Raw genomic sequence first — 14,055 nt, 5'->3', positions numbered from 1 at the left:
CCATTTCGTTATCCTATTTAAGGCTAATGTCGTTAGGAAGACAGAAACATTAACGCTACAAGGTACTGCTTCGCATTACTTAAACTATAAGATCTTGTAACTGTCTAATATTCTCAGTAATTTCCTGGTTCTTAAACTTACCTCACTGTTGTAAGTAGAAATAGGAATGTCGATTCCTCGAATAGCATCTAAGATGGTCATATACAAACGATCTCCGTAGTCTGATACAAAGTCAGTCAATTCTAACATGGTGTAAACAGGATCTGAGAAAATAAGAAGATAAAAAGGAAAATCGAGAATAGTGAAGGTCACATGTCAGCCAATGGCTGTGGAGGAAATTGAATTAAAAGATAACTTGGACAAATTCTAACATTTACTGAGAGTCTTTGATGTTTTAATCAAAGCAAAAAAAAAATCTGACGACGCGTCAGCATACAAAGAAGAAAGGATCTTCGGACGACGACGACGACGACAATGATGATGATAAGAAGAAGAAGAAGAAGAAGGAGGAGGAGGAGGAGGAGGAGGAGGAGGAGGAGAAGAAGAAGAAGAAGAAGAAGAAGAAGAAGAAGAAGAAGAAGGAGGAGGAGGAGGAGGAGGAGGAGGAGGAGGAGGGGGAGGAGGAGGGGGAGCAGAAGAAGAAGAAGAAGAAGAAGAAGAAGAGCAAAGCCGTAGGGAAGGCAGCACTTGGAGGAGAAAGAAAGCCCTGACATAAAACTTGCATTCAGAATAGGAGCCGCCATCTTGCAAAACTTATCACTGGAACCTACGACAGCGAGCGAGAAAGTGGCAAAACTGTTGTACAATATTTTGTCCCTTAAATCCAATAACGTACAGATGTCTCACTCTCATTTCGTTCCTTGATCCGTTTTGAATTTTATAAAGTCCTATGGCGATGGATGTCTGGCCTGAAAAGTCATTGGCATTGCAAGCATGAAAGTAAACCAAAACAGTCAGGCTGGGTGTGAGACGGCTATCAACTGATAACAAGATAAATAAATCATCATCAACAATCATCATCATCATCATCATCATCATCATCATCATCATCATCATCACCATATACATATGCATATTAGGTATAGAAAGAGAGAGATATGGGGGAGAGAGAGAAAGAGAAAGAGAGGAGACTGAAATAGAATCTTTGAGATCAAGTTGAAGTCACAGAAATCGGTCGTCACTAATTCTTTTTAGCTGGAGAAGCCATAAATATCATTGCTGAAGAACAACGACAACCGTGTCAATGACGTAAACTGCGGAGCTATTTACAGAATAACGATTCTGAAATAATCACAGAAAATCTGGGGAATATGAAAAAAATGTTATTTTAAAATTTCCTTTTTTTTTTTTTTCTGAAAATGTTCCATGCAAAAATTCAAAAGAAAAAGCTTCTGTAAAGCAATAATTTTGAGAGTTGAAATACAAGGGATAAAATTCGAAAGCGAAAATGAAAGAAAGAATAAAAATGAAAACATGATCACAATCTGAGAGGAAAAGGACAGAGTGAAAGTATTATGGAGTTGAATCGATGCTGAGATCGATGGCAGAAGTGTTTCAGTCTGAGGGTAAAAAAATAATGAAACAAGAGTGGGAGAAAAAGCCATTCAGTTATAAATCACGGCGACAGTGCCTTGTCACAACACTCAATGTTCTCAGTGAATATTTATTGGGATGGGTTTTTGGAGGGGATTAACTCCTCTGTTTTGCAATGATTTCTTTTTATATTCCGACATAAAATATCTCAATTTTTATTGGACAAGGTAAACAAATTTTTTTTAAAGTTTATTCAACTCAACATTTTCTATATCCAAATGTTTCTATATTGCTATGGTTTCTAAACGGCAGATTTGCTCAAACTTGTGCTGAGTCTATAGAATCATTTAGTATTCTATGTACAGTAATCCCTCGCCATATCGCGGGTCACCTATCGCAGTTTATTATTTAAGCTTACGTTGATTTTTCCGTGGTCTTGTTTTGCATTTATAATAAAATAAATACAAATTAGAAAAATAACTTTAAAAGATATACACTACTGTTTCTACTTCGCGGATTTTCACCTCTCGCAGGAGGTTTTGGAGCGTAACAGCCGCAATAGTCGAAGGATTATTGCATACCATAATCAAAACTTTAACAGTTATATATTTGTCTCTTTTCTGTAGGTAGAAGAATCTTGTTAAAACAAGAATTTTTAATCGAATAATATCTAGAATTTTTTTGGAAAGTTCTTACTAACCGCTTCACGGAACTTTTTAACACCTGCGTTTAACTCCATTGATATATATATATATATATATATATATATATATATATATATATATATATATATATATATATATATATATATATATATATATATATATATATACATATATATATATGAGACAGAGAGAGATTACATGAGATAACGTTTAGCATTTTCTCTGATACAGTCATATTTGCATTACTTACCTCTAACTCCAGCAAATAACACTTTTACATCTATTTTGTCATAATCTGCACAAAGCTGAAAATTTCGAGAAAAGAAAACAAAATAAATAAGAGTGTTCCGATTGTAAGTCAAAGATTTTTGGATTATTTGTCTTTTTAAGATTGTCCAACTTTTTGACATTTACCTTTTTGCTGTAATATTCTTTTCTACTCAAGGCACAATGCCCGAAATTTTAGGGGTGGGGGCCAGTCGATTAGAACGACCTCAGTACGCAACTGGTACTTAATTTATCGACTCCGAAAGGATGAAAGGCAAAGTCAACTTCGGCGAAATTTGAACTCAGAACGTAAAGATAGACGAAATACCGCTAAGCATTTCGCCCGTCTAGCTAACGTTTCTTATTTCTTTACTACCTACAAGGGGCTACACACAGAGGGGACAAACAAGGACAGACAAACAGATTAAGTCGGTTATATCGACCCCGGGTATTTCGCCCGGTGTGCTAACGTTTTTGCCAGTTCGCCGCCTTTGTCTCGAGTGATATTATTGATCTGTATATTACTTACAGTGTAGGACCCTAATCTTTCTTTGAAGAAAGTATAATGGTGAACTGGACAATGCTCAACCGAAACAAACTCAAAGCATTCAAAATATTAAGGTACCGCTTGTTGTTTTTGTTCGTTTCTACTGGTTTCGATTTTCAGGTTCTAACCACGCTGAAGACAGAGAACAATGTGGAAACAAAACAAAGAAGAAGCTACGAGAGGAAGCCACAATCAGAATGCTCTACAGAGTTGCTTAACTTGCTAGAAACAGCAACCTAGGCACCCTCAAATAAAACGTTACAGCCGCATAAGGGCAAAAACACTACATAACATAGTCCAGCGTTCCCTTGTTCACGTACAGCCGTCACGGAATAAACAACAACAATCAATCAATCAATGATAAGAAGATACAATATAGGAAGACAATTACCGTTTTCAGAATTTTTACTCCAACCGTGTCAACAAAGTTCACGCCGCTGACATCAACAATTATATAATTTATCGGAATGTTAACATTTAAATTATGTTCGTTTCTTTTTTCAATATCCATCTGATTGTTTGATTTGTTATTCTCTTCTTTTCCAAGAAGCTGAAAATTTGAAAACAAATATGAAATTATGAAATATTAACAAGCAAGTCACCAAGCAAAACAGAGGTAAAAGCAAATATTTTAAAGAACGTAATTCGTCGTTCGAATTAACTAAAAAAAATCAGTTTTATGATTTATCAATGTGTGTGTGCGTGTTTGTGTGTGTGTGTGTGTGTGTGTGCGTGTGTGTGTGTGTATGTGCGTGCGCGACTGTGTATAGTGTTGCGGTTATAAAACTTACCGATTTTCTTTCCTTCTTAAGTCTCTTTAGAACTTTCTCTGGGTTTATTCCTGATGTTTCCTGCACCTGCTTGACAAAGATCTCGGCATTGGCGAAGTAAATCGAAGCATTATAATAGAGAATCTTTATTCCCGAATATTGTTTTGACTGAAAAAGAGGAACGAAACGCACTTCGTTAATTAGTTTCAATTAGTGTATACGCTACGTATGAATTTCACGTATAGTTTCTTTAATTGGGGACAACATTTGGTGAAGCAAGGAGTTCATACAATAGTTTCTCCACTTGGCAACGGTTCAATTTTATGTCATCTTTGATTCCCTTCCGCCAAAATTGCTGGCCTTGTCCCCAGAATTTGAAACTGATATTATTCTAGGGTATAATATTTAATCCTCTACTCACCCGATTCCTTGACCCACGGCTACCCCCTTGTAAATTCCCTAAATTATTACATGTAGTTTTGTTTTTATGCAATTGGATGAATTATAGGAAAGAAATATTTGGTCAAACTTACAATTTGATATTCACTCTCTGGCCGGAATACTTCACTTTCATCAATTTTACCGATTAACTTCAAATTGGTTCTGATGTATGGGAGAAAGAGGAATTTATTGAGGAAAAGAGCGAGATGGAGAGAGCTTTAAACTAATACAGAGAAAAACATAATAGACAAGAATGAAAATTAATTAAGAAATGCAAAACTAAAAGAGAAAGAGAGATTTGTGGCTGCGTTCGCTTTGAAATATATAACAAACAGGATATTGGAGCTTAAGGAGAGAGAAATTGAATGGGTACTGAGCAACTAGGTGAGAGGACAAAGGTTCGATTCTTGTTGCCAGCACTCTGTTATGGTTGTAGTCAACGCACTTATAAGTTCAATTGCTGAGTCCACCTACTTCTAAACAGATAATGTGTGTGGTGGTGACCATTGTGAATCTTGGCGTCGCTTTGGAGATATTGGAACTAAGAGTCAGGAAGTTAAACAAAACGAACAACAGCAAATACGAGAACAACGTCACATCTATATCAGGAGGACAGAAGACAATGCACTCGCTGATATATAAAAAGGCGGAATGGTTATGCCTAAAATTCTTTCGAGCGTAGCTCTGTTTGGTCAACGGATGATGAGGGGCAAACCAACAAGCAATAATAATCATGTATAAACTTTATCAAGGTGCCAAAGGCAAAACATATTAGATTTAAAATATTACGCGAAAGAATAAACTTAATTTCTCTAGGAAATAAATCTATTTATTCATTCGGTTATTCATACTCACCTCTGAGTCCGTATAACAACTGTAAAGACTGAAAAAACGATGCCGATTCCAAGACCAAAGTCCACGTGTAGAATGACCACGGATAGAAAGGTTATCAGCCAGATTGACTAATAAAAAAAAAAAAATGAAATGTCTAAACATTCAAGTTACGTCTTATTGAAATTCTGTATTGCAATTGTGATACGAAGTGCTTCGCAATATTACTGACCCTGTAGGTCGGCGAGCTGGCAGAAGCGCTAGCACGACGGACAAAATGCTTAGCGGCATTTCGTCTGTCTTTACGTTCCGAATTCAAATTCCGCCGAGGTCGACTTTGCCTTTCAGGATGGATAAATTAAGTACCAGTTGCATACTGGAGTCGATATAATGAATTTAACCTCTTCCCGGAATCGCCAGAATTTGAAACTATTATTAATGTCATTATTAGTATTGGGTTATGTGTCTGGATTTGTTAGTCTCACATAATGATTTATAACATAAGCACCGGACTACATGTTTTAGCAAGAAGGAATGACCTCCCCACTACATGACTGGTACTAATTCTATTTACCCCAGAAGTGCCACTGACGCAACCACTCACAAATGTAACTGGCTGCTGGTAAAGCAGATGTCGTGTGAGAAAAAACAACTGTGTGGAATCTGGTCTCTACTGAAGCTAACTAGATATAAAGTCTTCGCGAAGCTAAGAATGATCAATATTTGGATTATGTTACGGATGAAGTCGAAAACGCTGAATGCTTTAGCGAATGAAGCTGAGTTCGAGGAAATCAGGTAAATGGAGAACTAACTGTGTATGAAGCCTCTGCGAGTAAAACTGACCAGCAGGTGGAGCTAAATACTGAGGAAGCCGTAAGCAAACAAGTGAAGTTCCCCACGGATAAAACCCAGCACGATTTAATGAAATAACAGGGGAAGTCTACAGCGGGATAAGCTAATCAAGCTTGAAGCTAATTAGGTTTGAAACCAATCAAGAACGAATGAAGCCAACTGTAAGAGAATCGAACCACAGGTGAAGTCGACTGTGTAGAAAGCTGACATCAGATAAATACGTTGATGTTTAACAGCCAACGATTCTCCCTAGACACAAATAAATTTAGAAATGACTTATGGTTTTATTCAACAAAAGATACAAAAAGTAATACTAACAAAATCATACTTGGACAACCTCCATAACCGTTTCAGTTCGAGAACTTGGAGCAGCATGGTTCGTAAAGCTACCATAATTATAGCAGATAATGTACACTGTGGAAGAAAGAGGAAACAGTTAAGCAAAGATTATGGAAGGTGTGTAGAAAGAGGAGTAAGCAGATATTAAAAAAATAAATAACCATGATTAACTGATTAACCCTTTTACTGCAGAAATCAGACATTTCCACTCAAAATTACATTAGCCTTATCTAATTCATGTCGAGCCATGTCGAGTTTATTGAGGAAACGTGACTTACAGCAAATACCAGTTCTATATTTTGATAGATAATTCACATCATTACTGGAATAACCACGAAATTAAGTTTCACAGCTAAAGGGTTAAATAAATATTATTTAAGATAAATTAAGGAGAAATAAATATATATATATATAAGTATACGTATATGTGTGTGTGCAAGTGTATCTTGGGTGAGGTAACGAGATAAGCATCCTCCTCCTAAGTGCCTCTTAATTCATCCACTCGAAGCATTTATTTACCGACAGTGCTCTACAGCAAATAAGTAATAAGTTGAATCTGTGGTCAGAATACATGGGAAATGAATAAACGGAAAGAATGAATTTCGAATCCATCTACAAAAAGAAAAAAAAAGTATGTGTGTCAGTGATTATGTTCCATCAGTGGAATAAGTGTAGCAAAAACGGCGAAGAGAACAGGTTGCCTTTCACAGTGTCTTGCAATATTTTGTACCATTTACAAATGGTTTTTCTAAAGACAATATTAGCTGCAGTCACTTTTCTTCGTTGAAACCTCGAGCTTTTCGAGATCTTCGAATCATACATTTTTGAAGAGCGTATGTATGTATAAATATACATACATACATGCATACATACACTCATACACGTGTGCGTCTGTATGCATGTATGTATGCATGTACGAACGTGTGTGTGTATATGTCTGTATATGTGTGTATGTATGCATTATAGATGTATGTATGTACGTATGTGTGTGTATATATAGAAGGACAGATTGGTGGATATTTTGTAAATCTGTGTATACATGCGTGTGCGTGTATATATATGTGTGTATGTGTGTGTGTGCGCGCGCGCGTGTATTTCTATATATGTATTATGTATGATTGGAATCTACCGATGATTTAATTCATTGCTACTTGGAGTTTAATACAAGTACATGTACGATTGATCAGACAATATTTGATTTATAGATATACATACATACATACATACAGGTGTGTTGGGGTGTTGTCTGTATGTATTTATATCTGTCTGTCTGTATTTGTGTATCTGTGAATATAATTGAAATAAGAACGCCAGACAACATTTTTTTCTTACAATTTATAATATTGATCTTCTGTATTAAATTTCAAACAGTTCAAACGATATCTCGACATGAAAAATTGGTGTTTTCAAACTCTTAAAAATTTCAAAGAATAATCTCAAAGAAACTTCAAATCTAACAAAACATTAGACTTCCTCATAATGACATTTTGTCGCCACTAACAATGTCTCCAAGCTCTGCTGTCTCTCTCTTTCTCTCGCTCCCTCCCTCCCCCATCTCTCTCTCTAACACAAACCAACTTCTACTTTAGCAAATCACCTCTTGTTAGGTTTTGAGTGCCACTCTACAACTCGAAGAGGTGGCCATGAGAGTTAACTGTAGAAAATGGTTTTATTGTTCATTTCCTCTTGCATTTCTACCTTTCTTTTTCTGTCTGTTTGTCTCCCTCTCTCCCCCTCTCTCTTTCTCTCTCTTTCCATTTCTTCCTACCCACCTCTGTCTCTCTCCCTCCGCCTCCCTCTTGTCATTGCTTTGCCAAGTAAAAACGTGAAACAATTCTTGAAATGCATTGTACGGGTGATATAGATTTACCGTTAAATATGTTCCAATGAAATTAGAGCAACGACAGACAGTAGGTTATTTTACAATATCTATTATCGATCTTCCATATAAAGAGATATTTTTAGCGGCAGAATGACATTCTGAGAGCATCTTAGCTTTCGTTATGTTTCAAGTATTTGATTATTCTTTGAAACTTTGAAAACTTTGTAAAAGCCATCATTTTTTTGTTATGATGAGATATCGTTTGAACTGCACACACACGCACAAAAGAAAAAGTAAAGCAAATTACTGTCTGGAGTTTTTATTTCATTTAAACATAATTAACTGTAAATCTATAATATTTGTACGGTGCATTTTACGTAATATTTCAAATACAATCGTATATACAGACACATAAATATGTATGTATGTATGTATGTATGTATGTGTGAGTACGTATGTATGTATATAAACAGACAGAGTAGGAGCGAGAGAGGTAAGTGTGTTTATTTATGTGCGTTTATGATGGCGTATATATGATATAGTCTGTTAAGAACACTATATCCTAACTTTAAGTTTCATACTTTACTAACAACAAGCGATAGTCAGATGTGTCTCTCACCTTTGACCTTTCATTCGTCTTAGTCGTTAGACTGTGGCACCACCTTGAAGAATTTTAGGCAAATGAATTCACTCGGTACTTTTTGGTGCCTGCTACTTAATTTGTCGCTCTTTTTTTTTTTGCCGATCATTAATTTACGGAGACGTGAACCTACCAACACCGGTTGTCAAACAGTGACGGAGCACAAAACAGAGAGCAACGCACATACACACACACATACTCACACACGCACACATACGCATATATACGACGGGCTTCTTTCAGTTTCCATCTACCAAGTCCACTCACAAGAATCTGGTAAAAGAGATTTGGCCAAGGTAGCACGCATTGGGACTGAACCTGGAAGTATGTGGTAGGAAAACAAATTTTATGATTACGCAACTACTCCTGCGCCTGTATATAGAAAATTCTTTAAAATATTGTGAAGGACATAACTTCATAAATAAACCCAGTTAGGGGTAAGCTGCTTCACATACACACACACACACACACACACACACACACACACACACACACACACACACATATATATATATATATATATATATATATATATATATATGTATATATAAGGTTGAGGAGGGTATTGGAGAAGTATTTTATGGATAGAGTCTCCGATGAAGGGAAGTACTGGATCTTCCCAGAAACAGCTGTAAGACTCTATCCATAAAATACTTCTCCAATCTTACCTTTGCTCTCTTTATCTTTTTGTTTTTATATATTTACATATATATATATATATATATATATATATATATATATATATATATATATATATATATATATATATTATGTGCCTTTAGACTTCTTATATGCTATGTTCACAAAACATTTTGTCATGCACTTAATGCTAGAACTGACAAAAGGGGGCCACGTTCTACTCTTTTATGGCTAAAGTTTTCAAGGGATTTTGTAAGTAATATTATCCTCATACAAATCAAAGAAGCAAAACTCTGGATCGTTATCTCCAAACACTTTTCTGCAGTCCACTGCGTAAGCCATGAATACAAATAACTTGCAGCATATGAGTGGGTCACTGTCATTTTTATGGCATAAGCTCAACAGGGTTTAAGTCTTTAACAATTTCGAAATAAAGTATTTATTGTTTTTATTGGCCTAAAAACAATTTACATGAAACAAACCCTCATATTAAATTCTCTTTGGATCCGATTCTTCACAGTATTTTCATTATTACGATTTTAACAATCTTATTATGAAAGGCTATTTAAAGTATATGAATGTATGTTATGCCAGTGCATTATTTAACATTAATTCAAGTTTATTTCTTTTGAATGCACCATTTTTATGGTCCTCTCATACCAGTATCTTTATTATATGTATGTGTATGTGTGTGAGCGCGTGTATGTGTTAGTGCTTGTGTGTGTTTGTGTGCGCGTGTGCGTATGTATACGCGTGCATGTGTGCGTGTGTGTGTGTATGTACGTGTGCGTGTAAGCAATAGCAAAAGATTCAACTAATTCAAACCCCATAAAATATCAGCTGACAACTCACGCACAATAACCACTGATTTCGCCTTTAATGTAGGTCCCTATTGAGCAGTATAATATATAAACGTAATATACTAATATAGATATTACATAAATGTATTGGGTTGTCCGGAAAGTTCGTGCCGATTTTTAAAGAAAAGAAAAAGGTCAATAAATACTTGCCATTAAATTTTTAATCAACCAAATATGAACCATTTTGGGATTTTGCTTTGTCAATTTCTTTTCTGTTTAGTTTACCCCAGTTTTATTTTACTATATCAAGGGTGTGGCGATGTTTAAAATAGTGAAGAATGGTTTACTAACGTGTATTGGGCATATATACAAGAGTAGAAAGTAATGAAAATGAAGCAAAAATACTTACGTTTGGAAGGTCTCTGAACAAAGGCCCAATTACGATTATAACGATTAGTACCAGGACACAGGAGAAAAGACTGGCTACCTGGAAGACAAGAAATGATGAAGATAAGGAGGAAGAGGAGGAGGAAGCGGAGGAGGAGGGGGATAATGGTGGTGTGTTCTAATAGAAGAATGGCTGACTGACTAGATGGATGGATGGATGGATGGATAGATGTTATACTACAAAGAAAAGATGGAGAGAAAAAGAGACAGACAGATAGATAGATAGACAGATAGGGGAAGGAAGGGAGAGAGATAAGAGAGAGAAAGAGAGAGAGAGAGAGCAACATATTCATCTCCTTACCTGAGTCTTTCCTCCAGCCGAGTCTTGTACGGATGTACGAGATACCGATGCAGCAAATGGATAACACGAAAAGAAGGAGCCAACGATGTTTCCGTAACCGTAGGCTTTCATTTCCTACAAAAGAACAGATCACAAGTTGCAGGGTCAAAAGCCTTTCCATTTTCTCCATCACCGATTGATATCACACACAACGGTCACTCCTATTTGCATCATCCTTAAAAAAATGTCTACGGTTGGTTGAAATAATTGGTCTTTTCATCTCCGCGTTTTGTTTTTAGGTTTGAAATACGTCCAGAAGGAGATTTCGTCAGCTGATTACAAATATAATCTGAGTTAATCAAAGTTTCTAAATTAATCCCATTGCATACGTGGAACCCTATGGCGTGTACTTTTCACATACCCAACTCTCCCCACCCGAGGTATTTTCCTTCGTAGCATAATTACTTTTTATCTTTTACCTTTTTGGGACTACGGCCATGCTAGAGCAGCACCTTGAAGGGTTTTAGTCAAACGAATTGAACACATTACCTAAAGCCTGGTATTTACTCTATCGTTTTTTTTTTGTTTTTCTTTTTGCCGAACCACTGGATAACTGAGATGCAAATAAACAAAACTGAATGTCAAGCACAAAGGTATACCCATAAATATATGAATGTGTGTGTTGGGAGAGAAACTTCTTAACACACAGCCACGCCTGCGCCGCTGTTGTTTGACTTTCCTCCGTACTATGACCAAATTGTTTATTTGTTGATACGTAAAGCAATGAAAAGAGGAAAACGAATTAAAAGACAGAATTATTCGGCGTAAACAAAAGGGAAAAGGATTTTAAAATAAAGAAATGAGAAACAAAATTCTTCCTATGTTTTTGCATGTGTGTCGGAGATGTGAATTGTACGATGGAAATAATTCGAAGAATTAGTATTATACAAATAATGTATTTAAAATCTTTGATCTAGAAGGCAAGAATGACGTCAAAAACTGGCGGTGAAAGAGTCAATTCTTCAACGAGAAATCGAAGAGTTAATCATTAGACTATCGCAAAGTAAGTATTCAGAAAAGGTGCTGTAATAGATTCGGTTCTTTTACATAGCATTAACCTATGCGGTTCACACACCAGTTATCTGTGAGGGAAGATGTTTGACTCATACACGCTGAAATCTACAGCAACTGAAGAGAAGTATGTCCACTCCTTCCTTCATGAATTCTCTGAGCTTATAAAAGAGTTAAGTTTAATTTCATCAACTCCAAGACTAGCTAAATGTTATCATTGCCTCTTATTTTCGGTAGTCTCCCCTAAAATGAAGAGTGAATTTGCATTTTGAACCAAGGCGCTGAAGTTTTCTATTATCAAATTCTTCAACTCTCTTATTCTATTGCTTCAATTCTCTCTCACTTTCTCTGTCTGTCTCTCTCTCTCTCTACTGCTACTACTACTACTGCTACTACTACACTGCTACTACTACTACAACTACTACTACTACTACAGCTACTGCTACTACTACTACTACTACTACTACTACTACTACTACTACTACTACAACTACTACTACTACCACTACTACAAATGGGAACTGAGACTACGAAGACGAAGTGTCCGTTTCAAGGACATAGTAAATTTCTTATGAAAGAAGACGAATTGCCGAATCGTGAAGCCGTGGCAAAATAACAGACTTTACGACTCTGCGGCGCAGGCTCCTCTTCAGCAACCTATTCCTCCCCTGCTTATTTCTTACCGACCAAATAGTGGGATCTCAGATATCTTTGTAGAATCCAGTAACTTCGTTCCACTGTTTAGTCAGAGAGAAAAATAAAATCTGGATTATGAAAACTAAGATACCATTTATTTGTTTTTTTTCATTTTAGAATGGTTTCTTTCTTGGACTATCACAGAATGAAGGAATGTTAGCAACTGAGACTAAATTTCAACCATTTCAAACAATTACAATTACAATTACAATTTCAAACGGTTGTGTATCAAAGCTAATAAGCGCAGGCGTGGCTGTGTGGGTTCAATCCCACTGCGTGGCACATTGGGCAAGCGTTTTGTCCTATAGCCTCGGACCGACCAAAGCCTTGCGAGTGGAAACTGAAAGAAATCCGTCGTACATATATATATATATATATATATGTGTGTGTGTGTGTGTGTGTGTGGATATAAACAATTATGTGTGTGTGTGTGCGTGTGTGTGTGTGTGCGTGTGTGTGTGTGTTTTTCCCCTCACCAATGCTGGACAACAGATGTTGGTGTGCTTATGTACCCGTAACTTAGCAGTTCGGTAAAAGAGTCCGATAGAATAAGTACCAGGCTTGCAAAGAATAAGTCCTGGGGTCGATTTCTTCGATTAAAACCCTTTTAAGGTGGTGCTCCAGTATGGCTGCAGTTGAATATCTGAACGTGTAAAAGAATAAAAGAATAAAAGAATTATGTCTCACCTTATTCGAGTCGATATCGTAATTATGTTTCTTCGCCATTAAACTGGCCAAGGAAACAGACTGAGCAAAGGCAACGATTCCGATAACAATGGAATCACCGACGTACGACTGGGCTGATACAAAATCCGGAACTTTGGGTGGCGGAAGGCTGAGAAAGAAATGGTTAAATTTATAATGTTATACATATATTAGCGGATGAGCTACATACGCATATCTATAACATAGATTTCAGCTTACATAATACATAAAGCTAATTTCTAATGTTTATTTCAACAATGTATTCCATTTCTTTCCGTGCTGTTATATATCTATGGTCAGTTTTGCAAGAGATACGAACGCCAAAACAGATGCAGATGACCGGTGACTATGGATGAGGAGGAGTGACCTGAAGATAGAGACAGAAGTACTTATATGCGCAGCTCAAGAACAAGCTTTAAGGATCAACTATGTTAAGTGCAGAATCAACAACACTAACGACAGTGACAAATGCAGAATATGTGGTAAGAGGGGCGACACGGTATGGCACATCGTTAGCGAATGCCCGGAATTGGCACGACGTGAGTACAAAAGACATGAGAATGTGGCAAGAATGATTCATTAGGAGCTCTGTGGAAATCAGGCCTACAAAGAGTAAAGATATGGTATGAGAAAACCCCAGAAGAAGTCACCGAGAATTAAGATTGCAAAATCTTGTGAGACGCAATGTCTCAGTGCGATCACCTGACCAG

At 36.5% G+C, this 14,055-nt stretch overlaps 1 protein-coding gene across 6 annotated transcripts in view; it reads right to left on the bottom strand.

Annotated features, from left to right (window-relative positions):
• Window positions 1-14,055, bottom strand: part of LOC106867777 (prestin) — a 93,469-nt gene that overhangs the window by 10,746 nt on the left and 68,668 nt on the right. For all 6 annotated transcript variants that reach the window (XM_089361996.1, XM_089361992.1, XM_089361991.1 and 3 more), the window contains 10 exons: window positions 13,328-13,475; window positions 10,895-11,008; window positions 10,556-10,633; window positions 6,225-6,320; window positions 5,079-5,185; window positions 4,316-4,385; window positions 3,804-3,950; window positions 3,404-3,562; window positions 2,449-2,503; window positions 142-263 (listed from right to left, as the gene is read on the bottom strand). In XM_089361996.1, the coding sequence (XP_089218122.1) occupies window positions 142-263; window positions 2,449-2,503; window positions 3,404-3,562; window positions 3,804-3,950; window positions 4,316-4,385; window positions 5,079-5,185; window positions 6,225-6,320; window positions 10,556-10,633; window positions 10,895-11,008; window positions 13,328-13,475 (1,096 nt within the window). The remainder of the gene's footprint in view (window positions 1-141; window positions 264-2,448; window positions 2,504-3,403; window positions 3,563-3,803; window positions 3,951-4,315; window positions 4,386-5,078; window positions 5,186-6,224; window positions 6,321-10,555; window positions 10,634-10,894; window positions 11,009-13,327; window positions 13,476-14,055) is intronic.

The sequence above is a fragment of the Octopus bimaculoides genome, chromosome 13 (assembly GCF_046866305.1).
Source record: "Octopus bimaculoides isolate indiv1 chromosome 13, ASM4686630v1, whole genome shotgun sequence".
NCBI lineage: Eukaryota > Metazoa > Mollusca > Cephalopoda > Octopoda > Octopodidae > Octopus > Octopus bimaculoides.
The sequence above is the reverse complement of the archived record's forward strand: the minus strand, read 5'-3'. Positions and strand labels throughout refer to the sequence as shown.